The sequence below is a fragment of the Centroberyx gerrardi genome, chromosome 23 (genome assembly GCF_048128805.1).
Source record: "Centroberyx gerrardi isolate f3 chromosome 23, fCenGer3.hap1.cur.20231027, whole genome shotgun sequence".
NCBI lineage: Eukaryota > Metazoa > Chordata > Actinopteri > Beryciformes > Berycidae > Centroberyx > Centroberyx gerrardi.
Window position 1 is genome coordinate 19,363,988 of NC_136019.1, and position 26,161 is coordinate 19,390,148.

The window sequence follows — 26,161 nt, forward strand, 5'->3', positions numbered from 1 at the left end:
CAGCAGAGGAGAGTATCCCATCTACAGTAATTGGGACCCCATTGATTCGCCCTATTTGAACAAATGAAATTCTGGTGTCGGGTATGAACACTTCTCTGCCCACATGAAGTGACGGATCAAAACTTAAGAGTGAAATCCAAAGACGGAGCAGCACTCCATCCAGAGAAAGCTGGACTCACCAACAACAACCAAATTTTCCTCTCTCGTCTCTTTGGTTTCCTTTGATATAAAGCATCACAGACCTGCCGGGTTGGAAAACATACGTGTGCAGTTTACTGACATCATGTTACATAATTTCTGGGTATTGAAGTTCAAATCAAACAGTTACCTCTCGCTGCCATTTGGAGTCACCAATGTGTGAAGTTGCCTAGTGAAGCTTTAAAGGAGAACACCGAAAATGAAATAACTCAGAATGCTATGGCATTGCTTTCCTGTTATGAGCTTTTATTGTTCACATAATAGACATTCAGATTGTGACAAAATGTATTTTTTAGATCTTAAATTTCATTGCAATTCTATACTCCATTCATTCTCCCTTCATACCGTGATGAAGTGGCCACCTAGTGGTTTTGCTACGCATTCTCGAAGAATGCAAAAGCATGAGTGGACAACAGTGTCTCTTCTATTACCTTCTGTATAATCTTACATTTTTTGAAAATGGCCATTCCCCTTTAACACATTGTATCCGTGACAACAAGGGCAGATGGTGACATTGTGTTACAGCGTCACCCACCACTTACAGCATCACTACCCGACCGGCTGGAGCGCTCAGCCTATTTACATTAGCATCCCCACAGTCTTTGTTGGTACACTGCTGAACTCCTTCTGATGGCTCAGACTTGAAGGTTACACAGGAGGAGACCAGGCCAGCTGGCCTCGCAATGGAAGAATAGCTTTCATTGGAATGCAGACATTACAACTTGACAACGATTATTGCAGTATGCAAATTTCTCTGTTCTCGCATGCATTCAAGGATGCCCAGTGTGGTGCTGGAGGATTGAATTCTCTTCGAGGATTTTAGTCTGTACTGATTTCAGAGTCTTATTTTTGCTAATTATGCTCACTGGGAGAACCAGGAAGTTTTGTTGTTGGAAACCAGGGAATCCAGATATTTCTCCTGGTAATACAGTTTTATATATACACACGCACACATTTTTGTTTTTTATGGGTTTTATTAACAAAACCACTTCTGCACCTCTCTTAAAAGAGGAAGTTCCTTAATGATTTGCATGAAGCGTGCCAACTGAATGTGCCAAGTTCTCAAAGAGATGTTAAAAGGTTGGATGAGCTGGTTTTTCATATTATATCTTTGCCTTTTAGCATTGGGAGGGATCTATTTCACTGCAATTTAACAGTCTCTATCATTAAAGGGAACTCAGACATCAAAGTGGTCCAGCCAATGAAACCTCTATTTTATAACATTGATCACTTAATGGGAACTGATAAACAGGACAGGCCCCGATGTAGCAGTGCCGCAACTGAGCAATTTACGACACAATATTGCTGTGATGGACAGCGAATAAGTTGGTGAACTTGAAATGTATGACAGCGGGAAATCGAGGACATCTGAGGGAGAGCGCTGTGGCTGAACGTCTCCCAAGGGTCCCAGTGCTCAAACAGACCGTCTTGACAGATAAGGGTTGACCACAGCCCATCGAGGGAGGCCTGGAGGTCACCAAGGCCTCCGTATGTCTTTTTGTCATTCCTCTTATTCCGAGAATTCTGTCAGAAACGTCCAAACATATGGTCATCAAAGCTGACGGGACGAGGGCAGTGACTCATCCCAAAGCCTCAGAGAGAGCATCGAAGAGGTCGGTGATAAAATACAACAATGACCCTCTTCAGCAAGCTACTCTGCAATCAGACGGTGATATATTCCACGCCTTGACCCTGAGAGGCATGACTGTAGGCGTGACGAGACTTGTTAGGCTGTATTCTGTTCAAGGGAGGCATCCCCTTTGGCTTTCTGTAGAGTCATTAATAGCTAACTGTGTGTTGTTTTCTCTGCACAAACTGAAAAAACACACAGATGCAAAAAGAGCTGTCAGGGAACTTCCATAAGCAGCCTCTGAAATGGCAAAGGCCCTTCGCTCCCGATAACTATGCTCCAGTGGTTTTGTACCACACTTCAAGGGACTATCTGCCACTCTGAAGTGCCCTCACCAAGCATGAATCACTGTGTCCTGGCTAGCTGCCTGCTCAGACTGCTTGCTGTGTGGGAGGCACTTCCAGATGTAATTTGCCAATGGCTGCTGGAGCATCAGTGACTCAGCGTAGCTGAACAGAAATGTATATCTTCCCACCCTCTGGTACCCAGGTATTGTGATTCTCTGCCTCAAATGGGCTAAGTTTTGCTATCATCAATCGTGAATTTGTTGGCTGTGTGTGTGAGCAACAGCAGCATGAGCAAATCTTTCTCAGATTGGATCCTGCATGTAAGAGTGCATATGTGTGTGTGTGTTTTCATTGCTAACTGTCAGCTCTGACTAAATCCGCTGCCTCTAGTGCCTACTCCCACCTCTTACAGTACAGGACAATACAGTACATTATCTTCAAAGACCTCACTGCTGAATTACACATTACGGCGTCTTCGGGGTCCTCCAGGACTGCAAATGGCACTTTGATGAAGCGCTGCCGAGTGCAGCAGCAGGACTCCAAATCCAATGGGTGCTCTATCATCGTTCAGGAAATGAGGGATGAGGGAGGAAGAGGAAAGGGGAATGCAGACGAGCAATCAGTGCACACTGATGAAGGCATGAGCTCACATAACTGCGCTAGTGGAGTCGGTACTTCTACTTTAGAGCTGAAAGCAGAGGAAACACTCGGCAGAGGCAGAGTCTCCCTAGTCCTAAATGACTGAAAGAGTGAAAAAGTTAAAGATTTTTTCCCTTCTTCTTATTAGTCATGAGTCCGACGGCAACCATAACACCTTTCTGTAGACAATGCAACATGGTTGCCCTTCGATGAGATGTGACCAATGCATGCTGACACCTCCGGCACTGTATTTCCAAGGCCAAGGAAAGTTCACCAGTCAGCCTTTGCTTTCCTTATTGACAAGGGTTCACACTATACTCTGCAAATGGATTGAGTGTTAAAATCTGTCAGTCCGTCTTTCTGTACCCACTGCCGTCATAACCTGGTCACCACAGGACCACAAGTATCTTGAAAGGACATTGTAAGGCAGAATAAGTAGCAGGGTAAACTCTGCTGCTTGTCTTCACTGGCATTTTTGGTCAACGAGATGGTTTTTCAAGTTACCTCATAGCTATACCACAGCCACTCTGTTAGCAACATGTGATGGATCTCTGGGAGACACACTGTACTATATTATCCTATAGTCCTGTCTAGAGTCAATATAGCCTGGCTTTGACACAATCAGGTCATAGCAGACGGCCATAAAACCTTTTTACAGGGTACACCTGAGACTCCCTACGCTTTATCATCCATAACCATTGTACCGCTGTAAAAAGAAGGGGAAAATAAACAGATAGATGGCTTTGAGGTTCTGCCCGTCTTGTAAAAACCAGCTGCTGCCAAGAAGAATGGTCATTTCGAAGGCAGACGCGAGCCAAATGGAGGTGAGCATTGATAACCTGCCCATGTGTGAAGGGGATGGAGACTGGGAATGTTTCCCCTTCTTCTTTACACGTCATACATCCCGCTTCTTTGTCTCCACATCCTATCTACGGTTCACAGTTTTAGAGCAGTGTCGTAAAACACAATATTTCTCACTGTTTACCATATACAAGTGTAAAATATGATCATACTTGTTGAAAGTGTGCGATCCATCAGGTGGTATTTATGATACTGTGTGTTCCGCCGCAGTAAATCAGCTTTAACGCTAATGGCGACCCCCCTCTCAGCAGTATTTTTAACGGTAGTCACGGCAATTACCTTCACTGCGATAAATCAGAAGCTCCCCTCTACTGCTAACTCCCCGCTATTTCAAAAAGAAAGACGGGAACGCTTAGATCGTTATGATCGCTCATGTCCTGCGCTTAAAACCATTCCGGTCAAAATTGGGCACAATGCTTTTCGGGACGCAGCTATTAACCCCAGTGAACGATACCTTGGCAAGGAAGCAAATTTCCCCCATGCTTCATCACGCTTGTCAGTGGAGCGGCTGTGTAATGCATTGCAGATTTTCCCAACCTTGTGTCTCTGTGGCAGAACTGCACATAGCATGGATGATAGAAGGCTCTGACAGATGAACCACAGGCAGATATGGCTCAATCCCCTCTGTCTTGTCAGGGACGCTGGCTTCTTCCCCAACCCCCCAATTGCTAGCCGGGCTCCCTGGGACATCTGTATGTCAGCCAATCGCTGATGAGCCTCGTCAAACCTCACCGTCTGGCCGTCTGGACACCCAGGCTTGATTCAGACTGACAGCATCTGTCTGCCTCAGCTCTTAGCTCTCTGCAGAAATCAGACCTTCACCATGTCAGAACACATCTAGCTAACGTCTCCTGGCTCATCTTTAACATGCAAAACCACCTCTCCGCTCTACCATTAGCTTCATTTGAGATTCATTTCAGATTGTTAGCTTAGTTCTCGACACATATTCCACGCACCTCTAGACTTGCAAGAGCATGGGATATAACACTGTGAGACATGACTTCAAATCAGCCTTTCTTACAGTAAAGCAAATACTTTGCTCACTGTCACGTCTCAATCAGCGTTGGCTCCTGTGGGAGCCCATAACTCAGGCTTTGAACTTGTATGCATAAGACATCACCAGCTAACATGTATGAAGATCTTTGGATGCATTCATCAGAAATTCTGTCTCTTCTTCACTCTGGAAAAGCAAAGTGGCTGTTGATCTTTTACAATGCCTCGTCTTTTTCTAACCCTTGCTTGTCCTGTACATTCTCGTTCTTGTAGAAGTTCCGTCGTACACATCCTTGTTCCTCCCCTTCTCTTCAGTCCCAGCCATATGTTTTGGTCTTCTCCCTCCCCGCATGCGTCTGCTCGCTGCATCCGCCTGATGCTCTCGATTTGTCTTCTCAGAGACGCCAGGCGCTGGGAGCAACCTTGACATATTAGGACATTAAATCTGAATCAGCACCTGACGCCGTCCTAAAGTGCTTCCGCATTTCTCTGTTTTCTCAAGCGTGTCAACGAAAACACAATTTCACCCGCGGTGTCTATCTCTGTCACATCCTCCCCTCGCAGACACTTCTATGTCTCTCTGTCTCTGTCTAACCTTTTCTCTCCTTTTCAATCTCTTGTTATTCTACTCTTCTTTTATACAATTTCAATATTCTAGTGGTTGTGTTCTTTTCTGTCCTTGTGTTCGTCATTATTTTAGCTGTGACTCAAATTTCAGGCCTCTGCTAAACGTCTGTGGCTTCATTGTTCAGTGTAGCAATTTACAAATTCACAACTTGTACAAACCTTTGAGTATCAGAGACGGATATTTCTTCATTGTGCTATGAAAAAGTAAGTATAATAAGTCAAATTCTGCTTGCTAGTAAAGAGCAGATTCCCTAACCTTGGATAGTTCTTGTTTGTGATGGTTTGACGGTAAGAGTGAGTCAGGGAGTCATTTCACCTGAATAGGATGGCATTGACACGCACAGACATGTAATGGCAAGCATCCTCGTGCCTCTAACTGAGCAGTGGAATAGAATGCGGCGTTTGCCAAGCACTGATAACACTTCAGCAATAAAGCAGTGTGTAAATACTCATGTGTGTTGTCGAAGTTGTTGGAGTGCAAAAATACTGCAAATGAAATGCTATTCTCTGTGATATTTGTCAGGGATGAAGGGTAATACCAACGGGAGGAGTACGCTAGTAGACCAAATGCCCTACTTTTTTCATAATCTGTAATTTTGCATGGGTTTGAGAGGTACACCGGGTGTATTTGAGTACAATAGAGGTAATTTTAGGCACTTCTTCATCCTCCTCCCTTTTCAACCCTTTTCCCCTCTCCACCCTCCCTGTGCACTGTCCTCTCCCTTCTCTGCTCTGTTTCAAAGTAATTATTCCTCATTAATCTACAATAGCTCCCTACCAGTCTATTAATCCAAAGGTCTGGATGGCAGACAGTATTAAATGAGCTCTCCTATTAACTCAACATCATTACTCTCTCTACTTTACGCATTGGAGCTGCTGACTCTCCTCAGCAAACCCCCCCGAATTAGCCTTATTAGTCACGTAATGTCTTTCCATTGCCCCCCTGACTCCTCCCTCCTGCTTTGCAACATTTATCAGTTGCCTTTTTTGTGTTTCTCACTTGAGTGACCACAATGTTTCTTTGTGTAATGGCTGCTGCTGTTCATCGTCGTGATCATTTATTATTTTCTTTTGTGTTTTGGTGTTTAAGCATCTTCATTTTTTGCCTAAATAATTTATGTAAAAATACGTCTTACACCCAGCAAAGAGCGTCCCCTTTAACAGATTTGTAGATTTGCCCTTTTTGACCAAATTCAACTCTGGTGTTGCTTATGGTCACTTATGGTCACATATCAAAACTTAAGAGTGAAATACGAAGTGTCTCCTAAACAGCAGTGAGCAGCGCTCCGTCCAGAGAAAGCTGGACTCACCAACATTAGATCTTTCTCCTCTCTCGTCCATTTGGTATCTTTGGTATAAAGCATGTCAATAGATTTGTGGGTTCCAATTCTTCAAACACCTCTCGCTGCCACTTGGAGCCACCAACACGCAGAGTTGCATATTGTAGGTTTAACGTTAGCCTCGCTTGGTCAAATGAAGACTGACTTTTTTACATTTGTGCTGAGTACAGTAGTTTCCATCATTTGAGCAAGTGCGGTGCTTGGGCTTGCCCACAATACACAACTTCTTTTTGATGTTTAACACAAGACAGATGCAAAGAAGCACTAACAGCAGGCTCCATGCTAAGTCCCAAGTCAGACCCTTGGTAGTGAGGGGTAATGAGGGTGGCAAGATGGGATATGAGGGCAGTGAATAGTTAGAGTCCAGATGCTAAGATAGGTTTCTGGGCAGAGGGCCCACCTCAGGCCGGCTGGTCATTACACTGCTACTAATGAAGGACTATGAATATGTAATGGAGATAAGGCATTGGAGACTTCAGTGTTAAAGATAGATTACTACTGGTTTATTCCAAAAAGGATGTAATATACAGCAATACAATAGATCACCATTGTTTGCATAGATAACGTAGTGAGTTGGTTATACTTTCGAGATCATTTCTTGAAGCATTGGTGGTAATTCTAAATAAACCAGAAAAAATGTCACAGTTTAAAAGACTAGATGCATGAAAAATAGACAAAAAAAAAAAAAAATAATAATAATTTTCCCAAGTCATTACCAAATTTTCACATACACATTCTCTAATGTAATTTGCAGCACAGTTTTAATGTCTCCAGCTTATCGCTAAAATAATTTCTCATAACACTGGTGGTAATTATAAAAGAACAAGGAAGATTGAAACTATTAGAAAAAGTAGATGCACGCAATTAAAAAAATATAAAATGTTCTAATCATCCACCAAACTCATTAACACCGAATTTCCGCACGCATTCTCTAATGACGTCTTTACATCTCAGCGTGTTTTTTTAGCAATTACACCCCGACGATCCCAGCTTCCCGGTGGGCCTGTGGACACCGGGCCCCAGCCGGCCCCCGTTGCCATCCGCAAGCAGGGCTTTGAGATAAGCGTCGAGCTCCGGCTGCTAACACAGCCATCAGCGCTCGATCTGTCTGCGTCCTCTGAGTGATCCAGGGTTAAACACCGCGCACAGGCCGGCGAGGAAGATGAAAACACTTGCCAGCTCACCGCGGAGAAATAGCTCACCCCTGCTAGGCCACTCCATTTTCTACAGCTGTATCAGAGCACTCAGGGAGAGCTGGTTGCTGAATGGATTGAGGGACGGGGGAGGGGGGGCTGGGGGGGTTTTGGGTGTGTGTGTGTGTCTGTGCGTGTGTGTGTGTGCACGGCGGCCCGCTGCGCAAAGGAGTAAATCCTCTCATCCTGAACCAGGCCGACGTGCTCACTGATCACTCTCTTTCATCAAGCCCTCTCCTGCCAGACTCCCTCCTGTTGAACCCTCAACCCTGGGCTAAATACTGCAGCATCTCCTTTCCTATGTGCTTTGAATTGCTTTCTAAATGAGCTCCACAAAGCCGCCTTCAAAAGCTGCGCACTGGAAATAACCGCATGCAAATACGGTAGATGTTCATTTGCATTCTTTACCCTCTCTATTTATCCCTGTGTTGAATGCGGTTGCCTAATCCGCTGTAATCAGTATTTGCTACCTTAATCCTCCCCCCTCTTGCATTATTTGACTCGGGAGAATATGTTTTCTGGATTATATCAGCGGCTTCCCTCTATATTCCTGACAGGAATTCGAGATATGCGCCCAACCCATTAATTATCCATAAGCGGTCACCTCTCTTCAGCCTTGTTGAGCCGAAACCTGGGCCGTTTCTCAAAACCTGTCACAAATAATCACCTTCACTCTGCTTTGTGTGTGTGGCTTGGCTGGACTGGAGAAACACTCCAGCAGCTAGCTATCAATCTCAAAGTCACACACACACACACACACACACACACACACACACACACACACACACACACAGACAGACACACACACAGACACACACACATACAGCAGTCACCTCACCTGCTCTTAAAGCTGCCAGATTTGGGGATTTGCCAGTGTTTCATTGCTAGCCTGAGGCTGTTTTTTCATTGCCGCCGCAATGACAGGCTGTCCAGCCGTTTGATTCGTCACCGGACTCAGACCGCCGTCCACAAGATGGTAATATGGTGAATGGAGAGCTGATATAATGCCTTTGGGGGCAGTTTGAGAGAATAAGCAGGTCGCCCTTCCCTGGGCTTTTTGCAGATGTAATCTCCTTCCGTCAACTTATAGGTTTTCTATCCTGACGGAAGTTTCAATATGCAGATGGCAATAGTTTGGGAAAATAGAACCAAGAGAAGGTATAAAATATAATGAACTGTCAGCATTGTGTGTGTGTGTGTGTGTGTGTGTGTGTGTGTGTGTGTGTGTGTGTGTGCAGCAGCCATTTTTAGAATGGGGTCTTATTCTGCGAACCATTATTATAATGCCTTTCCCTATTGATGGTCATGTGTGATTTATAAGGTCATTGCGAAGGGGAAATCGTGGCACAGCAAATGCTCCTATTTTCTAAGTTCACTGACTAAATGCCGCTTGTTCTTGTTCCTCCCTGTGTGTCTGCAGGTCCACGGACTATGGCACCACCTACACCAAACTCAACCTGATGCCAGGGACGACCATCGTGGTGACCAGCTTCTACATCTGCCCGACCAACAAGAAAAAGGTAAGAGGACGTCTCTAAATTCCGCTTTAAGTTCCATCTGCACGTGGTTATCAAGCATCGAGTCATACATCACCTCACAGTTGACAGTTTTAGAAGAAAATGGGAAGGCTTGCTTAAATATTTTGTCGAAAGTGAGTAACTCACTGATGGAAGGCTAGGTTGATGTTGACGTAGACAGGTTGTGTTGGAATTCGAAGACGCCTAGTTAAAGATGTATGATTTAAGAATATAATCCACTGAAATCGAGGACTAATTGTTGCCTAACCTTAGCCAGGAGACTTAGAGCCTAATATACCATTAATAATCAGCGTAAATGAATTATATTCGGTGTGAAAGGGCTGGTATAAACCTTTGATAATCTGTTAAATTCGAGAATAACAGCCATGTAAGCACTTAAACTGACTCCTCTGGTTTGAATACATTAATTTCTTTCTGCACATGCGTTCACATAGAAAAAGTGACGTCAACGACAAAGTTTTTACATACTTATCATATCACTTTTTCCAACATACATGTGAACAGTTCAATCAGAAGGACACTCATTCAGTACGATAAGATATTCTGTGTGCAACCGCAACCTTTGACCACGTGCGCGCGTTCTAGCATCGTTACCGTTACTGAATCCAAGGACAGCTTCAGAATTAAAGTAATTTTCAAAGCAGAGAGCGCCACATGAGCCGAAGTGAAAGCCGAGAGGTAGGCGACTTAAGCTGAGATATGATTGGACTGCCAACCGTGGCGGCCTGTCCAATTGACAGGCGTTATCGCCGGGGCCCAGGGTCCTTCCAATCGATGAAGAGATAGAGGGGGAGATTAGATGTAGTCACTCTTCTCACTTTCCCCTCCATTCCCCACTCCACATGTCTGTATGGGAATTGCCAAGTCATCCTCGAGTCACTCACACACACACACACACACACACACACTCACACTCATGCGTGTACACACTCTCACAGACACAAAATCATGGAGGGCCGGACAGCAGTAGCATTTAATTGCATGGGAATGGAGTCGTCTTAATTTCCCTCAGGGACAGAAAGAGTGAGAGAGAGAGAGGGAGAGAGAGAGAGAGAGAGGGAGAGAGAGAGACAGAGAGAGGTTGGTGTGTCAGAGGTGCTGGCTGTGAGAGTGTGTGTTATGACAGCAGGATGTCTGGTAATAGGAGCTGTGGATCAAGCTGCTGCTTAAACACACCTCCAGGCCTGGTGGGAGGGGAGCGCTGGAAGTGGAAGTTCAACACCGCTCGCTCGAATCAGTGTGTGTAGGTGTGTGTTGTTGTGTGTTTGCATAGGTGTGTGTGTGTGTGTGGGTGATGGTGTCATGTGCATCTTCTGTGTGTGAAGGGCAGTGGTTGAGGGCTTCCATGACTGTGTAGGCGTTGGTGGTGTGTGCACGTTCTATGTGTGTGTGTGCACGTGTGTGTGTTTGTGCATGTTCTATGTGTGAACGGCTGTGGATGAGGGCTTCCGTGACTCTGCGTTTGTGTGTGTGTGTGTGTGTGTGTGTAATACATGCATGTGTGCAGTATATAATCAAGCACACAACTTTGATCCCGGTAACTAAATATTAGTATGCGCCCATGTGTTTACTTCCTTCTTGTCGGTGTCCAAATTATGAGGGATCACGTTTTGTAAGGTACACCCACACACACCCACACGCATCCACACCCACACACACTTTGATCAATACTGCTAATCACATCAGAAAACAGCAGAAAAGTGGGTCTGTAAACCCTGTGAAGGGATTACACACAGTGTGAAGGGATCACACTGAAAAGGTGTGAGGGGCCTCAAGTAATCAATAGGACTTTGAGGCAATTAGAGACAGAGACAATGTCACCCGCTCTCTCCGGCGCTTCATTGAGAGCTCCATTAAAGATCTGCTGAAGACCCTTCGCAGCAGAGGGCTTCCAAGGACCCTTGACACACTTCAGCACAAATAGAGCTGTAAATAAACTTTGAGTCTCGAGGCTCAGCGCCGTCTCTCTCTCCCTCAGCGGTTTTCTGGAACGGTCGTCTCTAGAGAGCAGTTGGTTGGGCGAGTGTTTCTCAACATCATGAGAGTCCATTTTCTCATGGTCAAAATACGCAAACATACAAAGGCTAGAGCTGATTATGGCCAAAAAGCTTCCATCACTTTCTGCTCTGGTACTGATTGGTTGAATATCTCTAGGAGCTATGTTGGTATTATGTTCTGCTTCTGTCACAATTTTCCTAGGTGTTAGCATAAATGTTGTCATGCTAGTTTAGCTAGGTCCATCTACCTCGATTGTAGAAATAGCTTGATGCTTTTTGAGATGATGCAGCATTGTTGTGGTGGAACCATGCTACCTTCCACTGAGCAAGATTGTCCTTTACTTACTTGAAGTTTTTGAGTAGCTTTGCAACTGAAAGCAGCCAATGGAGGATGAGTACAAAACAACACAGCAGAAGCTCTTTAGTGGGTGGTGGCTCTCTAGCTCCTGTTCAGCCATTTGAGTTCTACAAAGTTAGTTACATCCAGTTAAAATTATTTTCATGACCTATCTCAATATCTAAAAAAATTTTAACAGCCAAATTACAAAGATTGACATTGATCCCATTATGACACATCCCTACATCACAATTGTATGATCACAGAGCACACCACTCACCTAAGCATTTCTTTCCTTTAAGACATGTAGAAAAGCCGAGAAGGACACAGAGCATGAAGAGACATGAAATAAGGATTCAGGATTCGGCCAGCAAGGATACAGTAGGATATCACAGGATTAACTTAATAAGTGGGCACACACCACTGACAGGATGACCAAAGCTTATCATTGCTGTAAGGCGAGAGAGATATCAAACATAGGCGATAGAATCTGTTGAAACAGTTCTTTATACATACTTCACATAGAGGGAAGGGGTCAGCAGTATAGATAAGGATTCAGCAAACTGGCTTAAGGCGCCTACCAGACAAGGCCAGGCTGTCTTAGCCTTAACTGGCTGTCCTCTTTTAGTACTCTTATGCAAATACTTCAAATCCTTATCAGCCTTTGAAGTTTGGTGAAAATAGTTACAAGATTAGGATGAGTAAGGGGATTTTTATACTAGGAGAGAGAATGATTAGTAAAAAAGGCTGAATATAGGAGTTTCTTATGCTCCCACAGTCCCAGCGGCTGGGGTCTTAACAACTCACTGACACCATCTCTAGGCAAAGAATGAGAGCAACCACTTACTTCTTATTGGACAGGTCACTGGATGTGCAGTATAGATTGCTGGTCAAAGACAACACCGTTAAAGACCAGAGTATCTGGCTGAGTTCCTTTCATCATAAATCTTGATTCTTCCTGGATACCCAATGTATGGCTTGCTCATTAATGCATTTATAGCATGATGACACAAATGACACTGTCGAGAGGGTCCTTACTCATATAGATGACCTTCATGTTATGGCAAAACAACCTCACATTCAAGAAATGTAGTGGTTTCTTAGGGTGTTTTCACACCTACTTGATTTAGAGCAGTTATTTCAAACCCTGGAGCGTTTTGCCCCTTAGTTGGGTTTGTTCAGCCATATGAAAACACAGCAGTCAGACTGAGACCTTGTTGAGAGTGTTGTTTTATGGCACGTTTCCAAATCCAACCCTGGAGAGCTTCGTGATTCAACGTGATGAAGCACTGCGCATTATGGGTTAAACACGCTGTGAATTACGGATTAAAGTTGAGTTTTGCCCTGAAAGAAAGTCAGAATTTCTTACCAATGAAGGAAATGACTGCTCCCATGTGGCTTTGGTTGATAAATTACGGTTCACTGTGTGAAATGTAACCGAACCAATGCGTCAGTGCAACAAAGCAGCAACCCATCCTCTGACTGGGACCAAATCGAATGGACTATAGGTTTGAAAATGCCTTTAATCACCCACAGTTAGAAAAGAAGAGAGCCAAAAAGAACAAAGTGAGAAAAAAGACGATGAGAGTTGAATACAGATGAGTAAACACAGACATGAGTAAAAAGGTAAAAAAAAAAAGAACAATGGAAAAAAGACTGAGAGAGTGAATGATACCACAGACATACTGTCAGCAATTCAATGATTGGCAGTTCAAAGAGTTTCAAACAGAAAGGCAGATATTCAGATCCGGCCACATAATGTTCAGATGATATCCCTATGATGAAGAACAATTTAGTAATTTTAGATAGACTATTCCAGTGATTGACAGTAAAATAGCAGTCTGGTTGTATCTTCTAAGATCCCTCTCTGACTCCGTCAATTGTGTCCCCTTCTGCTTTCCATAGCGGGAAAAAAAAATTCAATGGTAATTGGACAATTTTCTCTAAAACAAATTTGCCGTCTTTGTCCGGTTTTATCGTGAGGGAGAGGGCCTTGAAAGTAATTATGAACAAAATGATGGTAAAAGCAGTTCAATAACAGTGATAGGAGCCACTCTCCTGATGGAAAATGACCTGGAAAAGTAGATGGAGAAAATGAGCGGAGAAAAAAAAAATCGTTATGTATTCTACCTCTGTTTGCCAAGTTTCATGGTTGGTACATCAGGGGGAAAACTACTTATAAGAACTAACTTCAATTCAACTCCGTGTTCACAGCAAAACCTCTGTGATTAAGTTGATATCATTAACCCAGGGCCAATGGTATGGATTCTGTTGGGAGCGAATCTTAACTTGGGTCAAACTCGAATCAACCCTAAGTCAGAAATATACTTTCATTGATAGATGGACAAAATTACTTGAGGGAGAGCTGTCGCTATCATGTCTTCAAACCACGCTTTCAAAATGTCTGCCATTTTCTGACTGATAAAGTGCTTTTTACCCATTCCTGCTATCTACAGTACCCATTTCAGAGCTGCTGACACTCGAGATGTGACAGCCGTGATGTGTCCACCCTGGCTCCTTTTTATGTGATTAATCTTCAATAATTCAGTGGGTTTTCACACATACTTTGGTGGAGCACTCTCCTCTCAGCCCCTGAGGGTTTAGCCTAGTGTTTGCCCATCCTCTCTCGGAGATACTGGCTGTGTGACAACGCCTGGAAATGGAAAGTTAATCGAGTCTCCTGTGTGTATGGCCCCCGTATCGATGCCGCTATCGGAGGCAAGCCGAGTTCAGCTGCAGGGCATCGGAAGGAAAACGTTCAGCCAAGATCTGTACGTTCCCTTACCTTCTCTCCCCCCTGAAAATATAAATACACGCAAAGTGACCTCTCTACACAGCTTGACATAGAAAAGCATGTGTTCCAGGGCTGAAAGCAACGCCGGCTAAACCGCAGCCTAGCCACATGAGACCCTCGTTTTTTTCCCTCCTCCTCCTTCCTCCTTCTATCCCCGCAGCCATGTGTCATCTCCACCATAGAGAATCAGCCATTCCTTTATCCTCTCCCCAGACACTGATCTGGGACCTGCTCTTAGGGCGATAAGGAGGCTGGAGTGCATGGTGGGAAAGTGAACTGAGGACGGTTTGGAAGCGCGGCTAGGCCACAGAAGCTAGCGCTAATACTTGCTGGAGGGTTACCGACTCTGGATTCCACTACAGAGGTTTCGGTCCGCCCACGGAGTCATATGGATACAGTATTACACTTCTGTGTCTACATGTTTTACTTGAAGGATTAGGCAAACAGGTTCTAGGGTTTGGAGCTCGGTCAGAGTTTCAGGATGCAACCGATTCTGAATCAGAGTTTAGTCGATCGAGAGTCACGGAAGCAGACAGCAGATCAATCTTGGAGTTCACTCAACAATTGTGCATACATGAGAATGCACAAATGCTGTGGTTCATCCTGGAGTTTATACAGGGGTGTCTGGCTAAAACAATATATCAGTTACAGAGCGAGACCGGCATGATGTATGTGAGACTACAGGATTACCTCAACGGGCGCCAGGCCATGGTGGAACTAGATGTTTTTTGAGCTAGATAAGTTATGGCATAGCAGATGCTGTACTCTTCCTGTCTCTGACCTTATCAGTACTGTGTGTGTGTGAGTGAGTGTGTCAGCACAAAGAATAGCAGACAAGGGTCTAACTTTGCTCACTGACTCAGGCTTGAGTCAAGGAATCGGCATTTAGATGATGTCTTGCTTCCGTAATTTGCATTTCCAGTTGAAACAGGATTTTGGGGTGGGACATAACGTGAGGGACTGTTAAAAAGTTCCAGAATGCTTTGTGCATAATCTTGAGTTGTCACAAATCCTGGGTTCTTGAAAATGAATGAATTCCAGCCAGCGGGACGCAACCAAGGAAAAGGAAACAAGGTTTTCACCGCCGCACCATGTTTCCACTTGGGTCACTTTCAAAGTTGTGAAGTTGTGGGTTTTATATTTGGGATTGTTCAGAAATTTGTGATTGTATTTTTGGTTAGAATTCTTATGTACGCCTACTATTATGCCACAAAGTAACCCCTAAAAATATGCTGTTTTCCAGGAAATCAAAGTAATGGGAATTTTATATAAATACTTTTTCGGGCATTTATTGTTCCATAGGTATGCTGAAGCATTATAATATGGAGAAGTAGCTAACAATGTGAAAAGTAATTTTTCATGACATTGTGACTTTAAAACTCTTTTTATTCACGTAGACTGTTGCATGGTAACATCATGCTCCACACTGTCAGTCTTTACATTGACTATATGTCTCTGTGCATATTCTGCAACGCTCCCACTATATGTCTCTGCAGAACATAATATATCGTATTGCCACAATCCATTCAGATTATGGCATAGCATTAGCCGTGATCATCTTTGACCTAGCATTGATCAGAGCTATTGATTTGTGCTTTCTCCAGCTGGGTTCTTGTGTTTGTCCTCCTCCGCCACGTTAGACTCCCATGGTGATCAGCGCTGCCACTCTCAGCCCCTACATGCCCGGCACTAAATGGATTGACCCGACCTGGATCTACCATTCGGATCAATAGGCAGCGAGCCAGAGCCATAGACTCACACTGCTATCTGCTGGCTAACCCTGGAGGGAGGCTGCGCTCTGATATCTATCTGTCACGCAGCTTTTGCAGTGATGTCAATGCTGGCCAGCGCTTGTTTCTGAATTATAGAGCTGTGTTTGTTTGCTGCAGTCTAGTGTTCAATGGGGTTTGGCTATTATTGCACTGCAGTCAAAGTAGAGAGAAAAGACGAAGAGTGGAGAATAGATCAGAAGAGAAAAGAAGCGAGGACAAAATTAGAAAAGACAAGGGAAGGGAAGGGAAGAGAGAATAAAATTGACGTTTTCCAGCTTTTAATGTGTAAGTCCTGTCCCATTTACGACGACTCATCACGGCTCTCTGCTGCTTAAGTTTATGAATGAATTTGACGGCAAATATTATTTGAGTCAGCGTTTATGTTGCGTGCAGAAGCAGCCATTGCCGTAGCGCAGACATATTGGCTTTGACGTAGCACTCATACCGGCCTGGTTGTCTGAACGTGAGGTCTAAAAATAAATATGTCTGTCGGTAATCCCTTTATAACGTCCCGTCCCGATTACTGTAAAGCGGGACAAGTTTAGGCGCAGGAGATTCAGTTTTTGAAGTCCTGCCGTGGGTCCAAGTTGAGCGAGCTGTCAGGCAGGCGATCACACGTCCAAAACACAACGTATTAAATGTCATTAAGAGGAGATCCTGTGAAATCTGTAATGGGATACACAAGTTCTGTTGTTCAGCTCAAGGCATAAAGCCAGATATGGACTGTGTTCTGATGAATTTGTGATACATAATATTTCATGGTAATAATGATTCATGACAGCCACATCTGATGGGCAAGCATATATGGTTTTTGGAGATTTTGAAGGCCGATACCAATACCCATGTTTTTGAATTGAAGCTGCTGATAGCCGATATTTTGCGCTGATATTCAGTATCTTTAAAGAATAATATAAGTGTTTTAGTTTGTGCCAATGGTCTAGGTTGCCCCTCTCCTTTACATTCTTCTGCACAGTCAGCACAGTTGGAGATATCAGGGCTTGTTTTTCTCCCTCTAGAAGAAGACATTTGCTGCCATTCATTCTTGTACAGTATGAACAACTTCCACAGAGCTAGTTAATAAGTAAACATGAAGGCTTCATTTGGTCAAAGTTTGTTCTATCCTTATTTCATTATGCCCAAGTTGAGTGTTTTCATATCAGTGCAGCATTACGTTATACTCTACTTTCTGTCAAACATCTGACACTCACAGGAAGAAATGGAAGTCTCCTCCAGGAAATAATCCATGTTTTTGAGGAAATAATCCCTCAAAAATGTCATCCTCATGTCAACCTCATGTCGCTTTACAAACTTTATTGTCACATCCATGTCTTTTCATTTAGGGTGTGTTTGTTAGCTGCGACAGGAGTTAATTTCAAGCTAGGTTTGATGCTGTAAAGTTTGTATTTTAAAAACTAAAAACAAGTAAATGTTAAAAAAATATAATTACATACGACATGCATTGCAAAATGATTGCGGAAATTAACATTTAGGGCTAAAACCCTAAATGACACTGGTATTCTTCTTAAAATTGTATAATTTTCATGCCAAAAATGACACACTGACAGAAGTGCATACCACATATCAAACAGCAACAAGGGACAGCACTTTCTACAGTTTCCTCTCATTACATGTCCCAGCACCCATCCCTCTATCCCTCCATCCTTCCATCCATCCCTTTCATCCTCTGTCTCAAACTATCCATCCATCCGTCCATTACCAGTAAAAGGCTATAAAAGCTTTCCGCCCTCCCTTCTCGTCTCTTTCTTCCTCTCCTGCCATCTCTCCTTCTCTTTTTCTCTCGCGCCTCCTAGTCTGACCATCTCTCTCTTTTTCCTATCCAGCCATCTCCTTTTCTTTCTTTCTTTCTTTCTTTCTTTCTTTCTCTTCCTCTGTCTTCCTCCCTCCTGCCATCATTCTCTTTCTCTCCTCTCCTGCCATCTCTCTTTTTATTTCTCTCACTCTTTCCTCTTCAGCCATCTCTTTCTCTTTCTATCTCCTGCTATCTCTTTCTAACTCTCTCTCTCTTTCTCTTTTTCCTTTCCAGCCATCTCTTCCTTTCTTTCTCTTCCACTTCTAGCCATATGTATCTTTATTTCTCTCCTTTTTCCAATCTCTCCCTCTTCCTCTCTCTCTTTCCTCTCCAGCCATTTCTTTTTCCACTCTTCTCATTTCTCTTTCTTTTTCCTCTCCTGTGATCGCTCTCTCTTTCCTCTTCTGCCATTATTTTCTCTCTCTCATTTCCTCTCGCTATCCCCTTTTCTTTCTGTTTTTTCCCCCCACACCTGCCATTATTTTCTCTTTCCTTCCTGCCATCATTCTTTCTTACTCTCTCTTCCCTTTCTTGCCATCTCTCTCTTTCTCTTTTCTCTTCAGCCATCTCTCTCTCTCTCTCTCTGATATATAGTCACTTCCATCCTGCACTAACACCGCCATAAATATTAACACCACAATAGATGCTATTTATATTGCAATTGCCCTCCTCTCCTCTCCTCCCTCCCTTTCTCTCTCTCTCTCTCTTTCTATTTCCTCTAACCTCGCTCGCCCTCCTCCTCCTCTCCCTCTTCCTCCTCCTCTTCTTCCTCCCTCACTAACTGCGGATGCGAGACCCTGAGCCAGAAGCCGGAGATCGTAAGCAAGCGGGAGGTTGGCCATGTGTGTTTGTGTGTGTGTGTGTGTGTGTGTGAGCGATGTGACAGGCAGAATGAAAGAGAGAGTGTACGGACAGATTAGGAGGTAGAAGAGGACGAGGAGATGGATGGATTATGGTGGAGGAAGGGGCGGGTTTTATAACCCCCCGGTCGCTCCGTTTGTGTGTGTGTGTGTGTGTGTGTGTGTGTGTGTGTGTGTGTGTGCGGGTGCTGAAGCAGTCATCCTACAGCGGAAGGAGGAAGAGGAGGGAAGGAAGGAAGGAAGGAAGGAGGGAGGGATGGAGTGATAAATAAGTAATCAATAAACAAATAAACAAATAACAGAGTAGCAGCACTGACTTCCCAACTAATAATATATGGTACTGCGGTAAAACTGTGTGTGTGTGTGTGTGAGCGTGCATCTTTGCCTTCATTTTCTATATCTTCATGTAGGCATATAGTGTGTGTGTTGGCTTCCATGTGCACATACTAATGTGTGTGTGTGTGTGTGTGTGTGTGTTTGTGTGCTAAAACTACAGTTTCTATGTATTATGTAACATATTTAGCAAGTATTGTGTGCTTGTTTGTGTGTTGTGTGTGTGTGTGTGAGTGAGAGAGTCATGCTATACTAGGACAGACATGCTGGTAGCTGGATCGATGACGATTCTCCCCAAAGCTTCACAAAGGCTCACAGCTCCGGCTGAGGATTATTCACTGCACTCTCGTCCGACTGTACTTAACAGGCAACGCGGAGAATAAATACACTAACTTCAAAGGAAACTTTAAGTCTGATGTAGCGCACGGCGACACAGCTCCTCTGCTAATTTTAATCCCTCGTCTCCGGGCAGGTGAGGGAGAAGCGCGACATTCGTTAGTCACATTAGTCACATGATGGGATTTATATAATTTAAGGGTAGACTCGCATGGGTTTTTGAATGCCGATACTGATATTTTGGGGTTGAAGCCGCTGATAGCTGATGTTTTATGCATACCATTATGTAGAAAAATGATAAAGATTCAGTGTTTGCCCGAGAAATGTATTCTTGTCAGGGTGGAAAAGCCTCTGGAACAGCATTCAGACCATCGTGGGACACTAAAACTCTCCATTGAAACCCAGATGATTGAAATTCTTGTAGCTTTTTTCTCCTGCTCAAACTCAAAGTGTGACCGCGAGTGTCGCTAGTAATAGAAGAAAGCAAAAGATGCAAGGAGGGTCACATTATTCTTGCTGCTGTGTTTGACAGAAACTTGCAAGCTAACACTTTAGCGTTAACCTGGAGTAATAAAGAGAGTAACGGTGAAAATAAAACCACAAGAGACAAGAGACCACACAACTTGAATGGATAGAACGCTCATTCCCATTCAAATCAAGGTTCCAGGATGGTCGGAGCGGCGGCCACTACTGTTAAGCTAGCTTCCGTATAAACCGACTTACGGCAAGTCACTGAGCTGAGAGGTTTTACAGCAAGAACCAAAGCAGCTTCTCTGTCTCCTTGCTGTCATGAATTGCTAACATGCTAATGTTGACTAGAAGAGCTAGAGAGAGAAATACAGTCTTTGATAAAGCTACGTTAGCCTGGTCGCTAACGTTAGCTTTCAGTTGAGTTTTGACAGATTGCTAGCAGACACATCTGCACAGTTCTCAAGCAAGTGTGACACACTTTACAGCCTTAATGCCCAGACTTGTGCTGTCACCATAGCAACTAACCCTAAGACACTGGTTGCTCTTGAAGAAGAGGATGAGGACCCCATTAGCTAACGTTAACGTTACTTCCCAGGAAACTGTAAGAAGCTGCTTAAGCCACTTACCTCCAGGTGCTGCTGAGTTTTTCTCTGCCTGACGGTGCAGCTAAAGTTGACACTTGGAGTCCAGGGTAACTCTCCAAAACGTACCATGTCCACAACATTTTGCACATTGTTTAGAGGAAATGTGTTAGGGGTGGGCGGATCGATCCCAAAATATCGATACTACAGATACTTTGTCTCGTTTTTGAAGATCGATTCTAGCGTCAATAGGATCAATACCAGTTTCAGTTTCAGTTTCTCTCTTCTACGTTGTACCCATTTAATCAGAGTAGAACTGTTGTGCAAACAATGTTCCGTTGTCGTGAACACATCTTAGTGCATGCATGCACTCTTTGCTTCTGCAGGTTTCACTGCAGGTTTTACAGACTGTTGAAAATCCTCCCACACCACACTGGAATGATTTCTCTGGTCAGACACATGATAGAAAAAATAATAATAAAAACATATTCACTAGCTGTGGTCAGGGAGGAATCTCCATCATGTCAGAAGTGGATGACATCTTTAACAAAAGGCCAATATTTGTCTAACCCTATGGCTACAAAAATTCTTTACCTTCTCACTCTATACTGTGTTTTATTCTTCTCTGTTTATCCATAATGTCGCTTTCTTCCCTCTCGCAAACACACACACACACACACACACACACACACACACACACACACACACACACACATACACACTCAAGCCAATTCTTCCATTCAGAATCTCTCTCCTCGCCATTCTCCACCTTCTCTTTCTCAATTTTTCACTTATCTTTCCCCAATTCCATGGCAGGAGAGTGGGAAGAAAAGGAGAAAGAAAGAGAAACCCAGGGTGACAGAGAGAGAGAGAGGGAGCGAGAGAGAGAGAGAGGGAGAGAGAGAGAAGTGATGAAAGCCAAGATCTAAAACTGGAAAATTGATCTTTTTCTTCGGGAGTCCTCTTCTTTTAACTGCAAGCGGGGCTGAATATAAATTGATAAATTTGCCAGGCTGTACCTGCAATGACACCCAAGGCAAGGCAGGAATAAGATATGGCTCCTCAGCATAGATACAGAGCAGGCAGAGTAGATCTCAGCATAACAGTGTCAGAATTGAACATCTGGGATTAGATATTTGGTTTTTATGTTGGTTATAAATAGAGACCATTGTTTAAAGTGGTAATCCTTGGGTTCCTCGTTTTTTTTTTTTGCGCTTTATTTAGTGCTTATTGCTGTGGTGTTTCTGCACTGCACTTCCCAGAGATCACCTGTCAATCAAACAGTGTGGGCGGAGCTTGGATCTTCTGTTGATGCAGTTTGAGTTTCTCTTTTCTTTGTCTGTTCAGCCATGGTGGCTATCACTGCTCATGCTAACTACCCAGTTCTTCTTCTGTTTATTCCAAACAAACCGGAAACGGAAAACGCATCACTTCCCACCAGACACCGGGAGTTTGGAACAGCAAATGAAAAGCTTTCATGAACTGGATATAGGTTAAATCACTATTATGTTATAGCAATCAGTGATAGAGAGTAGCAAAATATTAATTTAAATAAAAATGTCACGGATTCTAACTGACTATCCATTCCAATGGTATTTGTTAAGCAAAGGAATGAGTTAGCTAATAAAGTCAATAATATTCCCTAATGCATTTTACTTTAATACCAGGAATGGTGATCTAAACACTCTCATATGCCTGCTTTCGAATGCGAAGGCCTCAAAATAGTGAAAAGTGAAAAACGTGAAGACAAAATACAGCCTATTAATGCTGCCTGTTCTACATGACTGCACATCTATGAGAGGGGATTTCATTTCCTCCCATCCATACTGATCTGCGTTGGGGAAAAAAAACCCCCCAAAAAAACATCCGCCGTACACACACGCGCGTCGCTTTGTCTAGAAAATTTGAGCCTCGAAAATTGCCAATTTTCCCCGTCGCACCGACACACAATGATACTTCATATTCCCCCTCAGCCTTGTCAATTTGTCCCTCGGTGGCTCGGGCTAAAACGCTTCCGGGGGGGTGGGGGGGGGGTCAGATTTGCCCGGGGAATGACAAAGTGCATTATGGTTCGATTATGGGGTCCGATGTAGAGGACTCGTGTTATTTTTCTGTCCCTGTTGCCATCACTTAGCCGCGGCAATCGCATGTGACTTGAAGGAGTGGAGAGGAGGAGGAGGAGGAGGAGGGGAGATTTTCTCGCCAACTCTTTCAATTACTGCCGTATCTATAATGCATCATAAGGGCGCTAATGGTTTATGAGCATGCTAATAATGCTTCCTGATGCATTCAATCAGCACTCATAAGACACTGCAGATATAATGAATTATAAGTATGTACGTCTTATGAATGTGTATGACTAATTATCTATTATGAGGTCGCCCCATTGAGATAGAAGGTTGATGTATGTGTTCTTATAAGCATGCTCATAAGGCATTATGAATGCATTATACATATGGTAAACATAGAAAGTTATATGGGTGTTTTCCATTTTGGTATCGCTGCTGGATTTCATTGAAGCCGTGCAGTGCAGATTACCCAGAATGCCTAAAGAGTTTGAGGTAATGGGTATGTGTCAAGGCTGTTGTCGCTGATTGAGAATGCTGAAGTGAACACACACACACACACACACACACACACGCACATCGATGGCCATTCTTAGTGGTGAGAGTGAGGGGTTTGACAGAGATGGGAAGACATCCGACCTGCATGCGGCTCTAGGGATAGAGGATCCTTTCTCAGAAGTGTTTCAGTGGAGGTTCACACATACACACACACACACACACACATACGCACACACACAGATTTACTGACAAGACTGACCAGAGACCTCCACCGTTATCTTGCCTGGCTCAGCCTACCACTCACACGGACCGACTGTCTGTGTGTGTGTGTGTGTGTGTGTGTGTGTGTGTGTGCGCCAGACAAGGCTGTCTCCTCCCAAAGCCTACAGCAGACAGCTAGACCAGCCTCATGACAGCTGTATCTACATCCAAACCCTCTACGTTTGATGGCTTCTCCTCAGCGCGATCCACTTCTCCAAAATTAAAACCATCTTGATTCTTCAAGCCTTTTTTTTTCATTTAATAAGTAAAAGTGTAGCAGCTATAGGAAAAGCATATAGACTATATTTTCTAATGTTGTCGGACCAAAGAAAACAAACTCTAGGTGTGATTTACTGAGACTTACTATAGTATTTTTTGTAAACAAAGATTATTATAATGTATTTTTAATGAAACACAACTTAACTGTGGGAGGTATGCAATGTGTGTTAGGATGGTATGGATGTAAAATTTTCACTCTTGTCCTCTTTCTCATTGTCTCTCTCTCTTAACTTTTGTCTCTCATTCTCTCACTCCTTTACTTTCTCATTCTCTTTCCCTCTCTCTCTTTCTTTCTTTCTTTCTCTCGGTTGCTCTGTGTCTGTTTCTCTCCCTCTCTTTCCCTCTTGCTCTCTCTATCTTTCCCTCCTTTGCGCTCTCTCTCTTCTCTTCCTGTGTGTGTGTGTGTGCATGCGTGCATGTGGCAGCACTTCACATGCCCCTCGTTAGTCCCAGCTATCTGTGTGCCACAGGGGGAAACGAGCGCTTATTATTTCATTGCACTTCTATGTGTGTGTGTGTTTGCCTGTGACTTTGTTTTTTTGTTTTTTTTTGTGGTGAGAGACTTGGAGTGATCTGTCCACGACGTGACACCAAAACTGGATATAATTGGGTCCATACATGTAAATACATACACACACACACACACACACACACACACCTACACACATACACACACACACAGCTAGTTATTACAGATTGCATGTACTGCAGGCCTGAGAGTGTGGGTGTCAGGAATTTTAATGGGGTTGATCGGAGGCTAGAAACCCCCATCTCTCTCTCTTACTCTGTATATACAGATATATACTGTATGTGTGTGTGTGTGTGTGTGTGTGCGTGCGATAGCCCTTTTGTTTGCCCGGGAGTGGATGTCAAAACCCCACTCACCTTCATCTCTCACTGGATACAACCCCATGGGCCTTTTTCATGTCCATCGTGTGTGTGTGTGTGTGCGTGTTTGTGTGTGTGTGTGTGCGGTTTTCTTAAGACATATCATTGCAGATCCTGCACACAGTTAGCTGTAAGTTGACTTTGAAGGCAAAGATTGGATCGAGCTAGGTTGGAGTTACTTGACCGTAACCACACACACACACATTGAGCCACACACCTGAGTGTGTCTGTGTAAGTGGTCACCATGGCGATGGTAGAGAGGTTGTAAAGAATCTACAATGAATGTTTATGTGAGAAAGAGAGAGAAAACACAAAAAGAGAATAGAGAAAGAGAGGGAAAACACAAAGGGAGAATAGAGACACCATTCATTCATTACCTATCAACTTATTGTCTGTCTTTGAAAAAAGAGCTGCAACATTAAAGAGCATCAAAGCATTAACCCATTAACCCCTAACCCATTAAAGAGCTGCAACAGCAGACCAATGCATTGTTTTGTTTGATATATTGGGCCGACATTGGTCTTTTATTAAAAATCATTCATCGCCCAATCAGTGTCGTCCACCTCTGATATGATGGAGGTTCCTCCCTGAACACAGCTAGTCAATATGTTTTTATTGTTATTATTTTTATATCACATGTCTGAGCAGAGACATCATTACAGTGTGGTGTGGGAGGATTTGCTGCAGTCTGTCTCTCTCTAATACATCACTTATATACCGTACATACACATGCATACACACAGGCACTAACACATTCTCACCTTTCTTAAGATGTTTTCAAAGTTTTAGTCCTTTTGCTTTGATCGAAATGAGGGGACAAGTTGTTGCTTTGTTGAATTTGTGTATTGGTTCAGTTAGGTTTCACAGAGCAAAGATCAACAAACACTCCATGGGAGCAGTCGTTTCCCTGACTGGTCAGACATTTGGTGTGGCAAAGGACTTTCTTCTGGGATAAAACTTGTCCTTAACCCATAATTCACAGCGTCTTTAACCCCTAATACACAGTGTTTCCTGTGGTTGGGTGGGATCGCTCCAAATGAAGCTCCAGAGTTGGTTTGGAAACATACTCAGAAACCTCCCTCCGAACAAGTTCTCGGTCCGATTGCTGTTGACTCGTATGTCCAAGCGAACCAAATGAAAGGGGAAACCGCTCCAGGGTTTGAAATAACAGCTCTAAACCAACTAGGTGTGAAAACTCAACAAAGCTCAACATTTGAATCTAATTCTGAGGGCATCATTTGAGTTGGAGAGCGAGACAGCTTACAGACTGCGCCTCAAGCCACTCATCCATTACGCTCGCACTTAGCCCACCGGTGATCACCTTCAAGTACAACAGTTTGACATTTCACAAAACCCACTTCACGCCTGGCGGTGACACCAAACTGTCACTTCGGCTTAGGCTCCCGTTGAGTCTTCGTTATAAAACTCGCATCACTCCTCTCCTTTTAAGTTGGAGCAACAGGGTGTGGTGGGGAGGAGAAAACAATGGGCGAGAGCGGTGAGGCAGCGAGACCGAGAGGGATGTGAGGGAAAGTAGAGAGTGATGGAGGGGTATGTTGTGAAGCCACCTCC

General features: G+C 43.7%; 1 protein-coding gene across 1 annotated transcript in view; it reads left to right on the forward strand.

Moving 5' to 3' along the window:
• sorcs2 (sortilin-related VPS10 domain containing receptor 2) overlaps positions 1-26,161 on the forward strand; it is a 261,561-nt gene that overhangs the window by 112,453 nt on the left and 122,947 nt on the right. The window contains exon 3 of the mRNA XM_078281836.1: positions 9,189-9,288. Within this exon, the coding sequence (XP_078137962.1) occupies positions 9,189-9,288 (100 nt within the window). The remainder of the gene's footprint in view (positions 1-9,188; positions 9,289-26,161) is intronic.